Here is a 17,820-nt window from a genome sequence, read left to right on the forward strand (position 1 = left end):
CTCTACAATTACATAGTTTAATCTCTTACAGACAAATTCTAAAAAATTCATCATGGAACAGAATTACAGACAGTTTTTTCCTGTTGAAAAAAGAGCTGTTCCTCTAAGCTAACAACCCACTTCAGTAACACTTTGATTTATACTGGTAATCCAGAGAGCAACACTTCAGAGATTTGCTCTTTCTAGCTGTCCTCCTTCATCCTTCGAAGAATACTCCAGCCAAGAATTAGAAAACAATTAAGTATATAAGAACATACTGCCTACAATTATACAAAAAGAATCCACTGATACTACAGTGTAGGGAGTTTAAAATGCGTGTGATTTTCTCCTCCAAGGAAAGCTCTGAATTCTGGAGCAGCTGGCACACAGCTCTGGAGGAGCATGCAAGGCAGTGGGAACCTGGTTTCCAATATATCCAGTCAGAAGTTTCCACATGCTGAAATTTCTCCTTACAAAATGCAACTGTTTGCTTAGGAGACAGTTGTTACGTGGCCAATCCAGATTACTGTCACCCACAGAAAAGTGGAAAATCTGCTGCTACTGTGTTGGATCTGCTCTTATCTACTTAGTTCAGGAACGTTACTCTTCCAATGTGATCACTGCTGTCATATGAGGACAAAAGCAGAAACGTAAGTTTGGTAAAAATTACAGCTGAACCCACAAGGACTTTTATAGTGAAAATCTATTCTTTTCTGCTTCAAAGTAAGTTCTAACAGTATAGACAGTGAATTCTCAAAAAAAAAAAAAAAAAATGCAACTTCACAAGAACAGCTGAAAAAAGAGCCAGCAGGGGGCTTAAATTCTCAGTTCCCTAACTAAACAAACAGAACAAAGCATTTTGGAGCTACAGCAAATGCTACTTACAAATGTGTACACATATTTGTGTGCATATGTGTATTTGTAAACACACACAAATATATACGTAAGCGTGTATTTATGTTTTGACTGAACTTAAACATTTTTTTCCAGCATATATTTTTTCAAGTGAACCAAGCATTGCTTTAGAAAGTCATCTCCTGACCCCTCCCAGGGCCACAAAAATTATCAGAGGGATAGAACACTTCTACAAAGAAAGGCTAAAAGAGCTGGGGTTGTTCAGCCTGGAGAAGAGAAGGCGCCGGGGAGACCTTATTGCAGCCTTTCAGTACTTAAAGGGGACTGATAAGAAAGAGAGAGAGAGAGAGACTTTTTACAGGGGCAAAGGTTTTAAAATGAAAGAGGGTAGATTTAGATTGGACATCAGGAAATTCTTTACTATGAGGGCAGTGAGGCACTGGCACAGGCTGCCCAGAGAAGCTGTGGATGCCCCAACCCTGGAGGTGTTCAAGGCCAGGCTGGATGGGGCTTTGGGCAACCTGGTGTGATGGGAGGTGTCCCTGCCCATGGCAGGGGGTTGGAACTGGATGGTTTTGCAAGTTCTCTTCCAACCCAAACCATTCCACGATTCTATGAATCTTACACATTCATGCATAAACACAACTACAGTTCATAGCATGACAATTTAGAATACAGATTAGCCTATTTATTTACCAAAAGAGTCATTTCCTCATTAACACAAAAAAAATGAGATGGTGAACTTAATGGAACTTACCTGAGTTAATGGTTCAACTGATCCGATGTAGGTGTCTGGACGGAGGAGGATGTGCTCAAGCTGAGTCTTTTTCTGATAAACTCTCTCAACAGACATCTTCTTTGAAGTGTCATTTTTATTAATGCTTTCTGATTCTTCCTTTTTTGCAGCACTGATTTGATTATCAAATAATGTCTAAAAAAAAAAAAAAAAAAGAGACACCAACAATCAACCTGATTTATTCAACTTGTCACACTCTAGTTATAAACGAAGCCTGACAGAGATTTAAAATACAATCAAGACCTGTCACGCAATTTAAATGTTAAGGTTCTGGGTGTATTAAGATCAAACTATCCTCTCAACAGAAATAATTCAATAGATTATGAGACAGTTTCTTAACAAATTGGTACATTTTCTAACTTCTCTGACTTACTAAGTGTGACAAAATACTGTGTGACAAAAAGACAGACACTTCTTCAAGTTAGCACCCCAAAAAAATTACAACACCCATTTTATGCTTAAGCATTTGAATCCAAACCACTAAATACTGTTTTGAACAATGACAGTAAAACTACTCTTTCACATTTTTGTTTGGAGAACTCATTCCAGGGGCTTAAGAAATACAGTGCCTCCAGTACGGTTTCTCACTTCTCACCTTCTATAATTTATATTCTATATAACCGAAGTAATTAAACCTGATAGAATCCCAGTTTGGAATGCTTGATGATGAAGTAAGCCAAGGACAGAACAGAGAATCACACAGGTTACTGCCGGAATACAAACTGAATTCCTGCCTAATGTGGCTGGAGATGATGACAGATAGCTTGACTGTGAGAGCAAGCAGTGCTACAGAAAATGAATCCACTTTTGGAAGGAGGACATAAGGAGTTTAATGATTTGATGCATCTTTCAGCTGTTTTTTCCTGATAAATATATCTTTGTATTGAAATAAAACCACACCAAATGAAGAAAGTTAAAATCAGAGTAACCAAATGTAGAGAAGCCCTGTTCTCGGACAGTAAGAGCATATCCACCAAGAGACCAGATACAGCATTTTAAAGTACACATTCTTGTCTGCAAATCTGAATTCTCTTAAAAACATCAATGAATGTCATTTGAACTCACATGATGTGTTTGCCTGGCTAGCACACATAATGCTGGAAATTCTGTTTCCACCTGCCTAATAGCTGAAATAGCCTCCTTTTACGCGGCATTAACCAACTTCGGGGCAGGTGTTACATATGCAGTAAAAACCATCAATAGACAAATGATGACGACAAAAGCTACTTGCTGCTCAACTAAACGTTACGCTCCCGTGTTGCTGTTCCTGGTAAGTCTCTGAAGAAGTACATAAAGGCTAAACCCCAATGCTGGATTAACCAGCAACCATGGAAACTTCTCAGCCAGAAGAAGACATCATCAGTTCTCTCTCAATTTAGCCCTTGTTGCAGCCTCAGATAGCAGTAAAAGCAAAGAAAGCATTCAAGCATATAGGAACCAGGAACACAAGAAGAAAAGCATACTGAACTCACTAACAACTTCAGCACAAAGGCCAAGCACCAACCTGTAACATACATTTAACGAGGACAATTCTCCCTGTAGTATATTCCAATTATTCTTCATCTTTTGTTATTTAAGCTTGGAGGCTTTTTTCCTCTTAGCAAGAATAAGAATAAAGCATTTAATTCCAATCAGAACAGGGGAAATTACCTTTCTCTTGCAGACTTAGAAATCAAACTTTTATAGTTCATGGTAACACTATTAAATACATACTTCAAGAACCTTTGAGAGAAGCAGACTGTGAGCAGCAGTGATGACACCGAGCAATTGTTAGGCCCTGAGTGAACCCAAACAAGAATTGAGTATTCTACCCCGATCCAGTAACTGCCAGCATCCAGAATTATGGGGGAAAGAACCCAGGGGACCCCACAAGCCTGCACCACAACTACACACAGCAGGGTTGGAACCACAACACCAACTCTCACTACTTTTTCTCTGGAGCACAACATGCTCCAGAGCACATCACCAAACATGAAAGTTGTGTAACTTGCAAAACGTCAGGCACGTGTGGATTAAAGTGTTTTGGTATCCAAGTCAGTTTGGTCTTTAACTGTGACACCCCTCCCACCACCATGCTAAAAAGATTCAACACAGATCTGGAAGGCAGGCTGGAAGAGGATTTAATGTACAGATACATTTAAATGACACGTGGAAGAAGAGGAGCAAGAATTCCTACAACACAAGCATTGCCAGTAGTTGCAATGTGAACTCTACCTCATTAAAGTAGTTCTGTGAGGCTTCCACTGAGCTTCACTACATATTTTTCTTTCTTTTTGACCATACTGGCTGTATTTTATGATCACCTTTGTTTTAATTTATCAGTCTTCTGAGAAAAGATGTCATATTTCATGGGAGCCATCCATCCTTAGCTCACTTACTGGTTCCATAGCCCTGTTAGCACTTTTTTATTATGTTCACATGGTCTGAAGGGACCAGTAATTAACAGAAGAAAATAATGAATTGCCTTTCTTGCTTCAGTCAACATTAACAAAACCAAGATCCTGGAAGAAACAATGGAAGCATTTCTCAATTGAAGTATGAGTTGAAGAGGGGAAATGCAATTCATAAAGAGAGCAAAAGATTTATAGGTATGAAAGACTATAGGATCTTGTTCAAATGGAACTCTTCTGTTTGCTCCCAATTCTTAGGCTTCAAGTTTTTTTTTTTTTTTGTTTTTTTTTTTTTTTTTTTACACCTCTAGGTTGTATTTATTACAAAAGGGAATGATTGGAAAGGGATGCCTACAAGCCCTAGGCTTAAACACAAAACTAGGAAATGCATTTCTGTACTCCGCTGAAAGCCTTACAGAGAACTTGCAGAAATCTTATGGACAACCTGTCCCACTTAGCAGTTAGAAAGCCGTAGAGCACTCCCAGTGAGATGCTACTGCCAGGTGGTTGTCACATTGACAGAGGATAGAGGTCACACCTAACCAAACTGCTGCCTAAAAGGACTAATCCCCCACCAGCGGCACTTCCTGAGGAACAGGGAGCTTGCTTTAACTCAGCAGTAGTAAGATGTCTGTTACCTTCTGTAACGCAGTAGTTAGAACCCAATTACGTTTGTTTCAAGAGGAGGAAAAAAAAAAAAGACCTTCATAACTTTTTTTTTTTCTTTCTGGTCAACAATCATTATAAAAACAAAGTCGTTTTACAAAACTTTAATCATACAATTTTTACTAAGACACTGCAGCCACTTTTTCAGTGTGCTCCATTTAGATACAACTGATATTTTCAGAGAACAGGACAGATTTTATTTGTACATTCCTCCAATTATAGTACATCTTATGTATGCAAAAAATACTCATGTTATAAATACTCAGGATTTAAAATATTTAACATGCACACTATTGAAAGACAAGCACACAAAAGCCAAGAAGTATTCAAGACATAAAATAACTCTTTTATGCAGTGATGCCAGTGTCAGAAGTCTGCAGAAATGCAAGTTTCCATACCGGGCCTTTTAAGCTATGCTGTGCTCTGAAACAGAAGACCAACTCCGGATTTATCTTGAATGGGTACTTGCAGAATACAGATGATGTTTAGAAGTTCCCCACCTCCTCCCAAAAATCTTGATCACCAAATTCATGACACAGATCTGTGGACACAAATATCCCTCACAGCCTTCCCATTATGTTTTCCTCTAAAAAAAAATAAAAATGCTTTCATCTGCTGAGCTTCTGTTACTTAAGATGCAAGCGTGCAGAGCCAATCTTTTTATTTATTTTTAAGTTGAGCAAGCACCAAACTGCAGTGTAGTTAAACTGACAATCTTGCCAGTATATTTTGGAATTGTCTCAAGAAGTCTTTTGTATTCTGTCCTGTATGGGAGATCTTCACATTGTTGGAGCTCCAATAACACTTCTCAAAACAGCCCCAGCTGTTGTTTTATGAGAAACACCCCAAAGAGAATTAACCAAGCATCACATGGGGCTTAAGTCTTCTAGCTTCACAGTAAGTCAGCTTACTTAAAAATAATAATTAATTGGTTACCCAATTTTTAGGGTCTGATTTGCAATCTTAATGTGGCCAATTTTTACTTTTTTTTTTTTTCCTTTGACAGTGTTCAACTTCTTCAACATCCTTGCCCAATGCAAGACTTTAGAGATCCTTGAGTCTTTCAGCTACCCTCCAGGCTGGCCGTGAGGATACATAGCCACAAACACGTCAGCCAGCAGGATGACCATGGTTATGTAGTTCAGAACGTGATAACCAAATGCACTGTGCATCCTTCTTTATAAAGTGTAACTGCATGCCTATACTGTGACCTCAGATGTAGCCAGCATCTTAGACTCTTAAACACAGGACAGTGGTAACTCTACAGGGAAAAAAAAGTAACAGTTCTCAATTAAGAGCACTTGCTGGTCAGTTGACTACATCAAGCAATGGTGTATGTGTGATAGGAAAACATAAGCATGTTTTGTTATGGTAACTGCTTTCTCCTGTATGATTTTAATGATTGTAGACGTTCCTGTTTTGGTTTTGTATAAACTTACCTAATAGCATTTGAAAGCTATATCCACACTTTCCTTTTCTGACCTCAAGAGTAAGAGCCCAAGCAGCCTCTAACAGGCTACAATTTAACTACAAAACTTTCACTGTCTACAGTCAACTTCAGAGCTCATCTGCTTGGATTTCATGTCTTCTACATGTATCTTCACATTTTGCAATATTTTTCTCGCAGTCCCCTTTGTCTCTGCTCATAACAGAGCACACAAGACATCGCAGACTTTTATTTTTATTTTATTTTTTTTTTTTAAATGAAAACTGGTTCACGTGGTCTTCCTCTGTTTTGAAATCCTGTTGAGTCACCATGCTGAGTTTGGTTACTTGTGCTGCAACAGTTGTACTTCAACACGCTAAATCACTGGACACGTTTGAACTGGACAGTTTGGCAAACCCAGAGAAAAGCTATTCTTATCTAAATAGAGAAGAAAATGTAAGGCTGAAACAAAGAAGGGTACAGTTTCATCACCAGTTTCGATGTTGCCATAATGGAACACACACCTTTACTTTCCTTACTTTATTTAAAGGCTTAGGTTTTTAAAGTAGCTGAATTTCCCACTGTTGAAAAAATACGAATTTGAAAATCCTAAAAGTGGTTAATCTTTCCTCACTTGCGCAGACTTAGTTCTGTACTAGCCACTGTCTTCTCTTCCAAAGTATTATCTGTTATTCCTAAACAAAGAAAAAAAGAAAGACTAGAAGACAAGTACTTTGTCCATGTGCTGTTATTTCTTTAGTCTGCCCAGTCATTCTTTCTTCTCCACATTAACCTAACACACAAGTTGAGATTGATGCAGTGCTCATGCTTTCATTTTTGTCTTTTGGACATTTGTCCTTAATGCTGTGCTCTGGGCAAACAAAAAAAAAGTGAGATTAGATTGAGACAAATAAAATAATAACATTTACTCCATTGTGAAAGAAAGTTCTCATTGTGCTAATCTTAGCACAGTATTAAATACTTAAGTAGGAAAACTCAAGAATAGTTGTAGATGAACAGAGAAGAGACATCAGGATGTGAAGTCATCTTCACCCGGGTTTTGTCTATTCTGCCTTAATCTAAAACTATTACATGCACTTGCAAAGATCGTTTTCCTGAAACATAAATGCAGCCCTGGGACATGAGACTTTAGAAAAGCACATGGCTTGTCCTACATTTCCTTAAATAAAGCATAGGGTAAGCACATTTAGTGGGACAAGACAGTAGCTTTTGAGTGTAATTAAGCTGTAAAACCTAGGGAGGTTAATTAAGTAATGGAATCCAGGAATGCGGTAGATTTTCTGGCACTTACACTTCAAAAAACCCTACCTCCTCTGAAAAGATGCTACACCTCAAAAAGCTATAGGTGTAATATGCTAATTAGTAGGTGGCTCTATGGATAACTTACACTTGACTGTAGCCCAGTGTAATATATTAGACTGTAATGGCCTCCTCTTGTCTTATAAAAAGACAGGATGAACACATTGGTACCCCAACATTTTGCAGTTTTCCCAAAGAAAACTGACTGAGAATACCTCCCACCATGAAAACAAAACGAGGGAGTTTCAAATGAAACCACTTCCCTGCTGTGTTTAACAAATGGTTTGGCTCTCCTCCCAAGATGAAAACACACAAAAGTAACAGTTCCCTGTCAGCAAAGCAAATTTGCATAGACCACTGCTTACTGTTGGTGGCATGAACTAAATCTCTATTGCATTCCCCAAAGATAAAGAAAAAAGAGTTCCCAGCAAAGTCACCCAGAACCATTCTCGCTCTAGCCTACTAACAAGTTTGTATACTTTAAAAAGAAAAATAGGAAAGAGGAATTTAAACTCCTGGTTTGAACAATTTGGACTCGAAACAGTGTATTACATCAATGCTTTTTGTGATGTTTCATAGAATGCCTTGAGGATGGTCAGATTTCCCTGTTACAGAAAACAACAGTTAACCACTGCCAAAAATGAAAACTTTTCTCTCCTTCCCTGCTTCTCCATACAGTGGAACCAAAACTGAGCTCAAAATAAATCAGCTCAAGAAGCAAATGGAGCCTTCCCCCCATTTTTCATTCACTGGGAGAAAACAGTTGTCTACTGGCCCATTTTTCTGTACAAGCTTACTGGAGAATCAGATGTTCTGGTACAAGGAAGAGAGCATTTATTAGCTGTTTATTTTTTCTACTTATCTTGGATTCTTTTGATTTATAAGAAAATCACTTTTCTGTTATCTTACAGCTCCCATGATTCTGTTGTGACAAGAAAATACTGCGCTTTGCTCTCTCTCTCCCTGAAGATTCCCTCACAGATTGAGAAAGCTGGCATGTGAGTTTGTGGCACCTTGCAGACGTTTGCCCAGTTCTTCATACATCTGTTCTCACAACATTCAACGTCTTTGATAAGGAATAGGAAGCCTCAATCTAGGGCACGTCCACTCATTCAATAAAAGGAAGAATACCAGAACTCAGCACCTCTTAAGGATGTAGCTCTCCCCTTAAAGGAGGGCAGCTTAATACCTCATTTGCAGTTCTACCTCACATATCAAGAAAAATCCATACAGAAGATTAAACAATTTTAGCTCTCTTTTGCATCTTTTTCATTTTAGGGTAACTTTTAAAATTATATCTAAGGGAAATACAGCTCTGATGTTTAGATCTAAACCTTTCAAACACAATCTAGCTTAAGAAACCTTTACACTAGCTGTGCTGACGTCCTTTTATTTTGTTGCTAAAAAAAAAGTGAATTACTTCGATGTGTACACTGTAATAAATATGCAGATTTATCATTAAAAATAAAAAATTAGAAGTGGTGCTTTAATTTGCTTTCAGTGGCAAAGTGTATTTATATGTAAATTAGAATTACATTAAGATGCAGAGGCATTTTAAAATAGCTTTAATAAATGAAACTAGATGAACCGATATCACAGAAAAAGTTCAACATGCACTTTGGAACATAATTTAAAGGGACTCAGGCCCTAAGAGTAAGAGCATGTGTGATCACACCAGAGTTTTGAAACTAGAAGATCTGATCCTCATTTATAGGGGGCAAGGGTGAAATCTTTCCCTGACTTTCAGATCAGCCCTTTATATACTCATTACTGAACTAACTGAAGAAGAGAGCAAGGAAACCAATATATTTCTGAACCAGAATATATTTTATATATGTATAAAAAAAGAACTGATCTATCATTTTACTTCAGAAGAATTATTTTCTCTTATGTTTATAAACAAGCATTTGTTATGTTTAATATTTACACCTTCATTGGTTACTAAATCTCAGGTTTTATTTTAAGTTTTACTATTTATTTTTAAAGTTCAATAAAAACATTTTACATGTCTTGACTTAATATTTACTTCAGTGTTTAAATAAGGGATATCTACATTAAAATACCTTCTTCCAAAGTACTTGGATTTCTCTGCATGTATTTGAGAGGACACCACTAATTCTCCAAGCATGCAATTTTCAACACAGGCTTCTTCAAACAGTTATCCCCATTTAGAACGATGTATTTTTGCCTGATACATTTTTGAAACCTTTTAAAACACCTATATTGAGCAGAACAATATTTTCTTTGTGAGTGGTGATCAAAAAATTGACTATTTTAAATTATCCATGTTGAAAAGAAGTTTTAATTTCCAAGTTCTCTCCGTATATTTCATATCAGCTTTAGTGGTAGTGTGCTTTTTTGTTTGCACTCCCTCTCCCCCTGCCCTGGGCAAAATCTATGATAGAAACCTTGAGTCATATTTGATGCTTTTAATTAATTGGAATATAGATGTGTATTTGAAGACAGCTTTTGCACGTAGACACAGTTCACACACAAATTAGAAGTCTGATTCTGGAAAACAAGGTCTATGAAAATAAGACACTATATTTAGATTTGCAAAAAATATATATGGTTTAAACTGCCTACCCTAGACTACTTATATGCTCTTTTATTGGAAAGGTCACTTTATCCATCTAAACAGTATAATTTTAGTTCACATCTAATGCAGTAGTTAGCTTGGAAACTTTATGTGTACATACAAATCTAGACAGAGAGACCATTAACAGAGGGCACGTTCTTGAATGTACACCTTCCCCCAACAAACGCTTGATCTCCCATGCATTTTCCTTTAACCACCCTTCCCTCCAAGATACACAAACCTTCCTAAGGTTCATTACAATTCTGTTAGTTCCTCACTTCCACAGATTCAGCATTCTCTCACTGATGCTGTAAGAAGTCTTCCTCCCAGCACAGAACACACGGGGTGAAGCCGCATAATATTAAGCTGCGAGTCTGGCTCAGCTGCAGTCACAAAGAGGTCGCCCTGATCTTATTCCATCACCAAGTCTCTGCCTAGCATCATCTCCATTACATCCTTGACCCTGCATTATTTAGCTGTTTAACAAGACGAGGACAAAAGTATTTCACTGGATGGTTGTGGAGAGTAGAGGATAAAGGTAACAACGTTCCCTTCTGGCAGGCAAGCTGTAACATCTGATGAATCACAACAATTGTATCCAACTTGCCAAAGCAAGCCACAAACATTTTCCTTAGTGCTAGAATATCCGAGTGAGCCATCACACCTCTTTGCACCTCTGCTCTCTTAAGGGCACCAGAACCAGAAAAATCAAGAGAAGCAGAAGGAAATGCAGCTCCCCCTTGACTGCTGACTGACTACACTGCTCCAGAACACCTACAGACTGCATTAGGTTTACTAAAACGTAACAGGACCATCCTGAGGTCAGACCTCCCTTCCATTGCATAAGGTGGTAAAAAGGGGAAGAAAACAAACACACACAAGCCACAGTTCTTTGGACAACATCACAAAAGAAAAGATAGGTGCTTATTAAAAGCAGAAGACCAGTCAATGCATGGCAACAGCTGAAGACCTCTCTTCCTCTGGAGAGGCCACAAGGTGTCAGAGGCACGATAAGAAAGTAACTAATGGCATACACTGTTACAAGAACTGTCCTAGGCACAGCTTCAGCCAGAGGAGAAACAGAGTGCTTGATCCAGATTAAAAAAATAAATAAATGGAAAGAATAGAAAGATCATTTTGAACTTTAACCTGGGTCTATAAAGGCAACTGAAAAGGTCTAGAAGCTAAGGGTAGGAACTTCAAGCACTTATTCCTGCTTTTGAACAGGATAAAGTGGTAATAAATGGTAATTAAGATAATAAAGAATTGTTTACATATGGTTCATCTCTAGGCTGGTGTGTTAATTTTTAAGAAGTGAAGATATGACCAGGATTTAGTCTTACTACTGGTCGTATTTGCTTAACTGTCCTTCAGGCAGGCAGAACCCTGTTGGCTTACAGGCCTAGGCTTACAGACTCACTGCAGTGACAGAAGGGAGCTCCTCCTGCCTCGTTCCACTCAAAAGCCTCCGCTCCCAAACAGGGTATCTGATGGAGTACATACTGCAGCAGTGGGCAGGTACTTGTGGAAGGAGAAAACCTAGCCAGATTTCCAATGGAAAAAACTTACCCATGAAGTTAGAAACCACCTAGCTCAGAAACCTTAGGAAGCAAATTACGGCCTATCACCGGACCCTATCAGGCATTATCCAGACAAAGATTTGTTTTAATCCTCTTGAAGCAAATTACTAACAGCTAAGTCAAACCATTGAAAGCTAATCCTTTATTACAGTTCAGAGCATTTGTTTCCAAATGAAGTGATAAAAGAGAGACAAGGACCCTTTAACAGAGATTTGATGGTGGTGTTTTGTATTGAGTGAAGTGTCCTATCCTCTCTATTGCGTAGATGTTCTTTTTGTTTGAAGCAAGGTGATGTTACTGCAAATGTTATTTTCAGTGTAAACTCTGAGACTATTGAGAAACGCTAATAGCAAATATTTAAATAAATTTAAATTTATCTGTCTTTCCACTTACCAATATACAGCTCAGGTATTTATTCAAACCATGTATGAACCAGTCTAGGCCTAACTGGTATACATGTTGCTGCTGTTCTATTTTGTTCAAGAAACACACAGACCTCTGCTACAAACTTTTTTAAAAAAGAAAAGTCACATCAATGCTCAGCATATATTCATGTTAAGCTAGCATTTCCTAGAAGTGTTTCCTTCACAAAGAGCTGGAAGATGGAAGTGGTGTTTGAAGCCTTCAACTGTTTTCAGGAGTCTCAGCTTTTATTTATAAGGCTCACATAGCTTTTAGGGTCAAGAAGAAAGCCTTGAAAACATTCCTACGAGTTACCACAAAAGTGTTGCTTGTTTGAAACCACTTCAATGGTTCTGTGTGCATTACCACTGTATCAGAGCAAACACACCTCATAGAGTTACTTGAAATTACTTCACTTGGACAATACAGGGGATATTTTAAAAAGCACTATTACCGTATCATGACAGCTCACTTCCCGTTGTCCCTAAACACAAAGAAAGGGTGAAGATAAGAGTGGCTGGTTTTGTTTAAAGCAAGTTTTTCTAGCATTAGAAACTGCCATTATGTTTACCAACAGAAATTCCTCTACTTTATAGATCAATGCTTTTGTAGCTAACTCATAACAACATGTTTCTGTGTGACCTTTGGAGATCACCCACAAAAAATAACTAATATAAATCTGTTGGTCAAAACTCCACCTTTTATCAACTATTACAGCATTACGGGGGCAGTGGGAGCTGCAAGTACACTCAATCAGCTGGGTGACAAAAAAAAAAAAACTCCTCAAAAAATAACTAGTTGTTGTGGTTTAACCCAACCAGTAACTAAACACCACACAGCCGTTCACTCACGCTCCCCCCTCCCTCTCTGGGATGGGGAGAAAAATGGGAAAGTGAAGCCTGTGAGCTGAGATAAAGACAGTTTATTAAGACAGGAAAATAATAACATTAATAGTAATGATAATGATAATAGTACTGCTAATAATGTGTACGAAACAAGTGATGCACAATGCTGACTGATGCCCAGCCTAACCCTGGGCGTTCAGCCCCCCACCCCAGCTAGCCACCCCTATATATTGTTCATCATGACACCATATCATGTGAAATGCCCCTTTGGCCAGTTTGGGTCAGCTGTCCTGGGTCTGTCCCCTCCCAGCTCCTGCTGCACCCCCAGCCTGCCCGCTGGCAGGACAGAGCGAGAAGCTGAAAAGTCCTTGGCTTGGTGTAAGCACTGCTCTGCAACAATTAAAACATCGGGGTGTTATCAGCACTCTTCTCATCCTAAGCCAAAAACATAGCACCCTGCCAGCTACTAGGAGGAAAACCAACTCTGTCCTAACTGAAACCAGGACACTAGTACAATTTATAAGTTTGAAGTTATCCTAGTTTGTTTTCAGTTTTATAACAATATACTGTTTTCCTAATAAACTTTTTAAATGGCTACATTCTCATGGGCGCCTATCACCAATAGCTGTGCCTGCTTCCCAGCCCACCACTGCTAGTTACATTTCTTCAAGTTCTGTTACTAAGCTAAGCTACTAGGTAGCTAAAAATGAATGACTGGCTGTTTGTTTCTACAGCCACATAATTCATCTTGCCTCTAAAAGAGAAAGTATGTATCACCTGACACTTGCAGGACATTCCAGTAGGAAATTCACTCCAATGTAAGTTCTGTACCTTAAAGAATACCCAAACTCTTTCAAAACTGCTTACAGTTCTTTCCTAGGTAGCTGAACTTAAGAACAATAATACAATTTAAAATCACAGTCAAAGCCAAAATTACACAGACAACTCTTGGTGAGACATGAGAACCAGTTTACACACCTAGGATTTGCTAATTTGAAATACAAACTACCACCACATTAATTTTTAAACATGTTTCCCCTCCCCCCCCCCTTTAGAGCTCAGACTTATTTCTGTTCCTCTTCAATTGTTTAACTCCTATGGTCTTAAAAAGAAACCTCTAACAATAGAAATACATTACTCAGAAAATAAGCATCCTGATTGTTTCACCACAGTAATACAAAGCCTAAAAAAAAACCCTCAAGGTAGTTTCAGAAGAGCTTAATATCAAGTAGCAAGTACCTACATATCCAGCAGACGTAGGCCAGGCAGACTGAAACCAGAAGACTGAAGTTGTCCCAAACTCTGTACATCTCAACCTCAAGGCCAACATATCCCATCTACACCTCAACCAACATCTGACCACAACACCATTTTTTCCACCTAACACACTAAACCAACTGCTAACCACCGCCCCAATATTGCTCTTCTGTATGCCAGTATTCTATAGCTGACAGCAAACACATTTGGCTTTAGGAACTGTCTCACAGGTCCTACCTTCAGCATTTAAGATGCACATAAGAAAAAAAAAGTCTTACGGCTTTCTGAACAGAGTCAACACAGGGTATTAACTAAGATCTAATTATTTCTCCACAACTACTGTGACAGAACAACAACACTTTATTCCTTACTGCTTTTAGAGAAGGAAGAGTCCAATTACTTCCAATTGTGGAAAACCGTTGACTCACCATACTTTCATCCCCATTAGATTTAAGAACATTTCATTAAAATGCCTACTCAGCGATTTCCACACTTCATTCCGCAGTTTTCTACATGAGATGTAAAACTTTCAATTACTTGTCCAACCTATACTGTATAAGCCTTAATTCTGAAGAGCTAAGCAAAAGACCAGATGATAAAGATCACACCGTATTGCAGGAAGCAAAGCAGAATGATTTTAACTTCTTTACTTTGGCTGTTCCTGTATCTAACCTGTCTAACTTCAAGTGACACACCCAGAAACTTGCTCATTTTTATATACTTTTTCATGCTGCTGGCTTCTTAAAATTAAATAGAATTAACATAAAATGCAGTAATTAGAGCCACAGAAGTCACCCACCATCAGAATACACAGGATTTGTTCACCTTCGTAATGCATTTTTTTTCTCCTCAAGAGCTCAAAGATGCAGAAAGACACAACCAAAGAACAAGTTCGTTCATTACTCTTACACATGACTTCTTAAAGTTCCTAACTCCATAAAGCACGTGCATCTGGTTAAAGACACAGCCACCTCACCGTCCACCCAGATGCACCATCTTTTTTTACTTCACCATTAGATAAGTTACCCAGTTTTGAACTCCACATCCAGTAAGCAAGAGGCCGGGAAGTTATCGACTGGGTGAACCAGACCCCTTCAGGTCACCTTTGCTCCCTCCTTCCCACTGCCACCACAGACCCGCACAGCATCCCTCAGTGCTGGGCACCACGGCCAATACCCTCAAAAGACCTCACAACTTTTCAGAGCGATTCATTAGTCCTAGCGGCACTTATCACCTGCAGCCTCTAAAGCCTCATTACTGCTGTTTGATCCACAAGAAGCAGTTAAAGGAACAAAAAAAGAAAGCAAACGAACAGCCCCCCACCTTCTCAGCCCTGTTATAGCGGGGCACCTTGTGGGAGACAATGAAGTTTAACTCCAAGGTACAACTTGGAGCACCCGGCTCCAGCCTCATTACCCATCCCGAGAACTTTTGGATTCATCTTTAAGTTGTGAAAGAGGCTGGGATCCGAGCAGGACCCTTTTGGCAGCCCACAAAGGCTTTATGCTGCTGCAACTGCGACTTGCACAGGGCAACAGCCAGCACCGCTGCTGAGCGATCCCCTATGAGGCGGGGGGCTCCTTCCTTCCCCCTCCCTGCCCACAGACCCACACACCGACCCCCTCTCCTCCCCCCCCCAGCACCCCGAGGACCCCCCGGTGCTGCCAGCCCCCTCCTGCCACCCCGGACCCCTACAGAACAGCTGTGCAGGCTGGGCTGCCCCTTCCCTGCTTGCTCCCTCGTTTAAAAGCCGGCCCACACGCACAAGGGACTCAAAAAATAAAATAAAAATAATAATTAAAAAAAAAAAATCACCTCAACACTCAACAACTCCCCCTCCCCCCCCCCCCAACTTACCACCCAGGTCAGTCCCCCGCTGCCTCCTCCACCTCCTCCTCCACCGCCTCCTCCTCCTCCTCCGCCGGACTTTGCCATTTTCCGCCCGTCTCTCTCTCCTCAGGCGACGCGCAGGCGGCAGCCCACAGGGCCGGCCCCAACGCCGCGCCTCGCCCCGCGACCCGGCCCCGGCCCCAGCCCCAGCCCGGGCCCCGCGGCCCCCTCAGCGCCCTCCCGACACCCGCAGCCCCCCGGGCCCGGCCCCTACTTCATGCCGGGGCCGAGCGGAAACCCGGGACACAGGCGGCTGAGGAGGGAAGGGAAAGGAAAGGAAAGGCAGGGCAGCGGCGGGGCCGCGCCGCACGCACAAAAGCGCCTCCCCCTCCCCACCTCACCCGGAGGCCGGGCCCGGCGCCTCCCGCTGCCCTCAGCGCCCACCCGAGCCCCGGCGCCGCCACCGCCTCAGCGCCGCCGCCACAAAGGCCCCGGCGCGAGGTTAATAACAAAATGCCCCCCGCGCGCCCCGCCCCCGCGCACCCACCCCCCCCCTCCCTCCCTCCCTCCCTCCTCCTCCTCCTCCTCCTCCTCCTCCTTCTTCCTCCGCGCTCCCCTCACGCACGCACGCACGCAGGCCCCGCCCCCTTCCCCTTCCCTTCCCCTTCCCCTTCTCCTTCCCGCCCCCCCCCGCCCCGGTCCCGGTGCCCGGACAATGGCGGGCCCCGCTGCCGCCGCCGCCGCCGCACCGGGCTCTGCGCGCCCCCCCCCACACCGCCGCCACCGGAGCCCTGTCCCCGCGCCCAGCAGCCAATCACGCGCCGGGTGCCAGGGCCGCCGGCCAATAGGAAGGGGCGGCCGGCGGGGCTGTGGTTACGTCACTGCGGGTGGCAACAGGGAGGAAGAGCCTGGGCGCCGCGCGGGGGCGCTGAGGAGGGGAGGGGCGGGGCGTAACGGCCGCGGCCGCCCCCGGCCCCCTCCCCTCAGGGCCCCTGAGGGGAGGCGCTGGGGGTGGGGCTCGGCGCGGCCCCGTTTTTTTTTTTTTCCCGTTTCCCCCATTTTTTTGGAGGGCTCCTGAGCATCATCATGTCCTAGTCCCCCTTCAGCCAGCCCCGCCTCGCCTTCTTGTAGGGTCACGTAACGAAGCACCCAGTTCCATACACCCCACACGGTCCCTTCCTAAAATATTTGTGATTCTGGTGAAAACCATCACCACCATCACCCAGTAAAACATCGCACGCTGCCACTCCGCAGCTGCCTCCACCACCAGAGCTCGAAATTCGTCTTGTGTATGTGGGGCCTGGGCATGACGAATATTTCCAGTCCAAGCCGCTTTCGCTTTTCCGCCAGCAGCAGAATGAACCAAAACATTGTGGCCGTAGGTTTCTGACACCGCACGCAAGCCCCCCAGTTTGCGATTTCTGATTTTGCTCCTGGTGTGTGGCACGCAGCAGCCCTCCCCTCAGCGCCTCGGGTTGCTCCCGCAGCAAAGTCACAAAAGGAGGGGGTAGTAGCAGCCCCGCGTCCCGCTCGGTAGACAAATTGGTACCCAAAGAGCATAATTTCAGTCGAATAGTGATAATTTAAAGGTTTTCCCTTCGCAGAATGCTTTTCTGAAGTAGTAAAAATGTTGGAAACCGAGCAGCTGCTTTTGAGGAGGCAGTCGTAGTGTTCAATTGCACCTCGAGGGAAGGATCAGAAGAATTTATAGTAAATATTGCTTATTTAGCATGATTTTGCTCCGTCAGTTTCTAAGGAACCCGCTAAACTAATATCTAAGTGCTGCACAGGGATTAGAGAAAATAATGGCATCTGCCTAGCGCGGACACTACGTTATCTATTCCAGCCCCGTTTTACTGCAGCTGCATGTGCCCCTGAGCGGCAGCCTGGGTTTTC

General features: G+C 41.9%; 1 protein-coding gene across 2 annotated transcripts in view; it reads right to left on the reverse strand.

Moving 5' to 3' along the window:
• The window catches only part of TOP2B (DNA topoisomerase II beta), a 62,941-nt gene extending 46,566 nt beyond the window's left edge, over positions 1-16,375 (reverse strand). The window contains exons 1-2 of one of the 2 annotated variants that reach the window (XM_082753759.1): positions 15,952-16,375; positions 1,592-1,765 (exon numbers count right to left, since the gene is read on the reverse strand). In XM_082753759.1, the coding sequence (XP_082609885.1) occupies positions 1,592-1,765; positions 15,952-16,029 (252 nt within the window). In that variant the 5' untranslated portion in view covers positions 16,030-16,375. Of the gene's footprint in view, positions 1-1,591; positions 1,766-5,084; positions 5,168-15,951 lie in introns of those variants that run through there. The other variant, XM_082753760.1, reaches the window with a different exon arrangement.
• Between the last annotated feature and the right edge of the window lie 1,445 nt (positions 16,376-17,820).

This window comes from Aythya marila (assembly GCF_965140915.1).
Source record: "Aythya marila genome assembly, chromosome: 2".
Lineage (NCBI taxonomy): Eukaryota > Metazoa > Chordata > Aves > Anseriformes > Anatidae > Aythya > Aythya marila.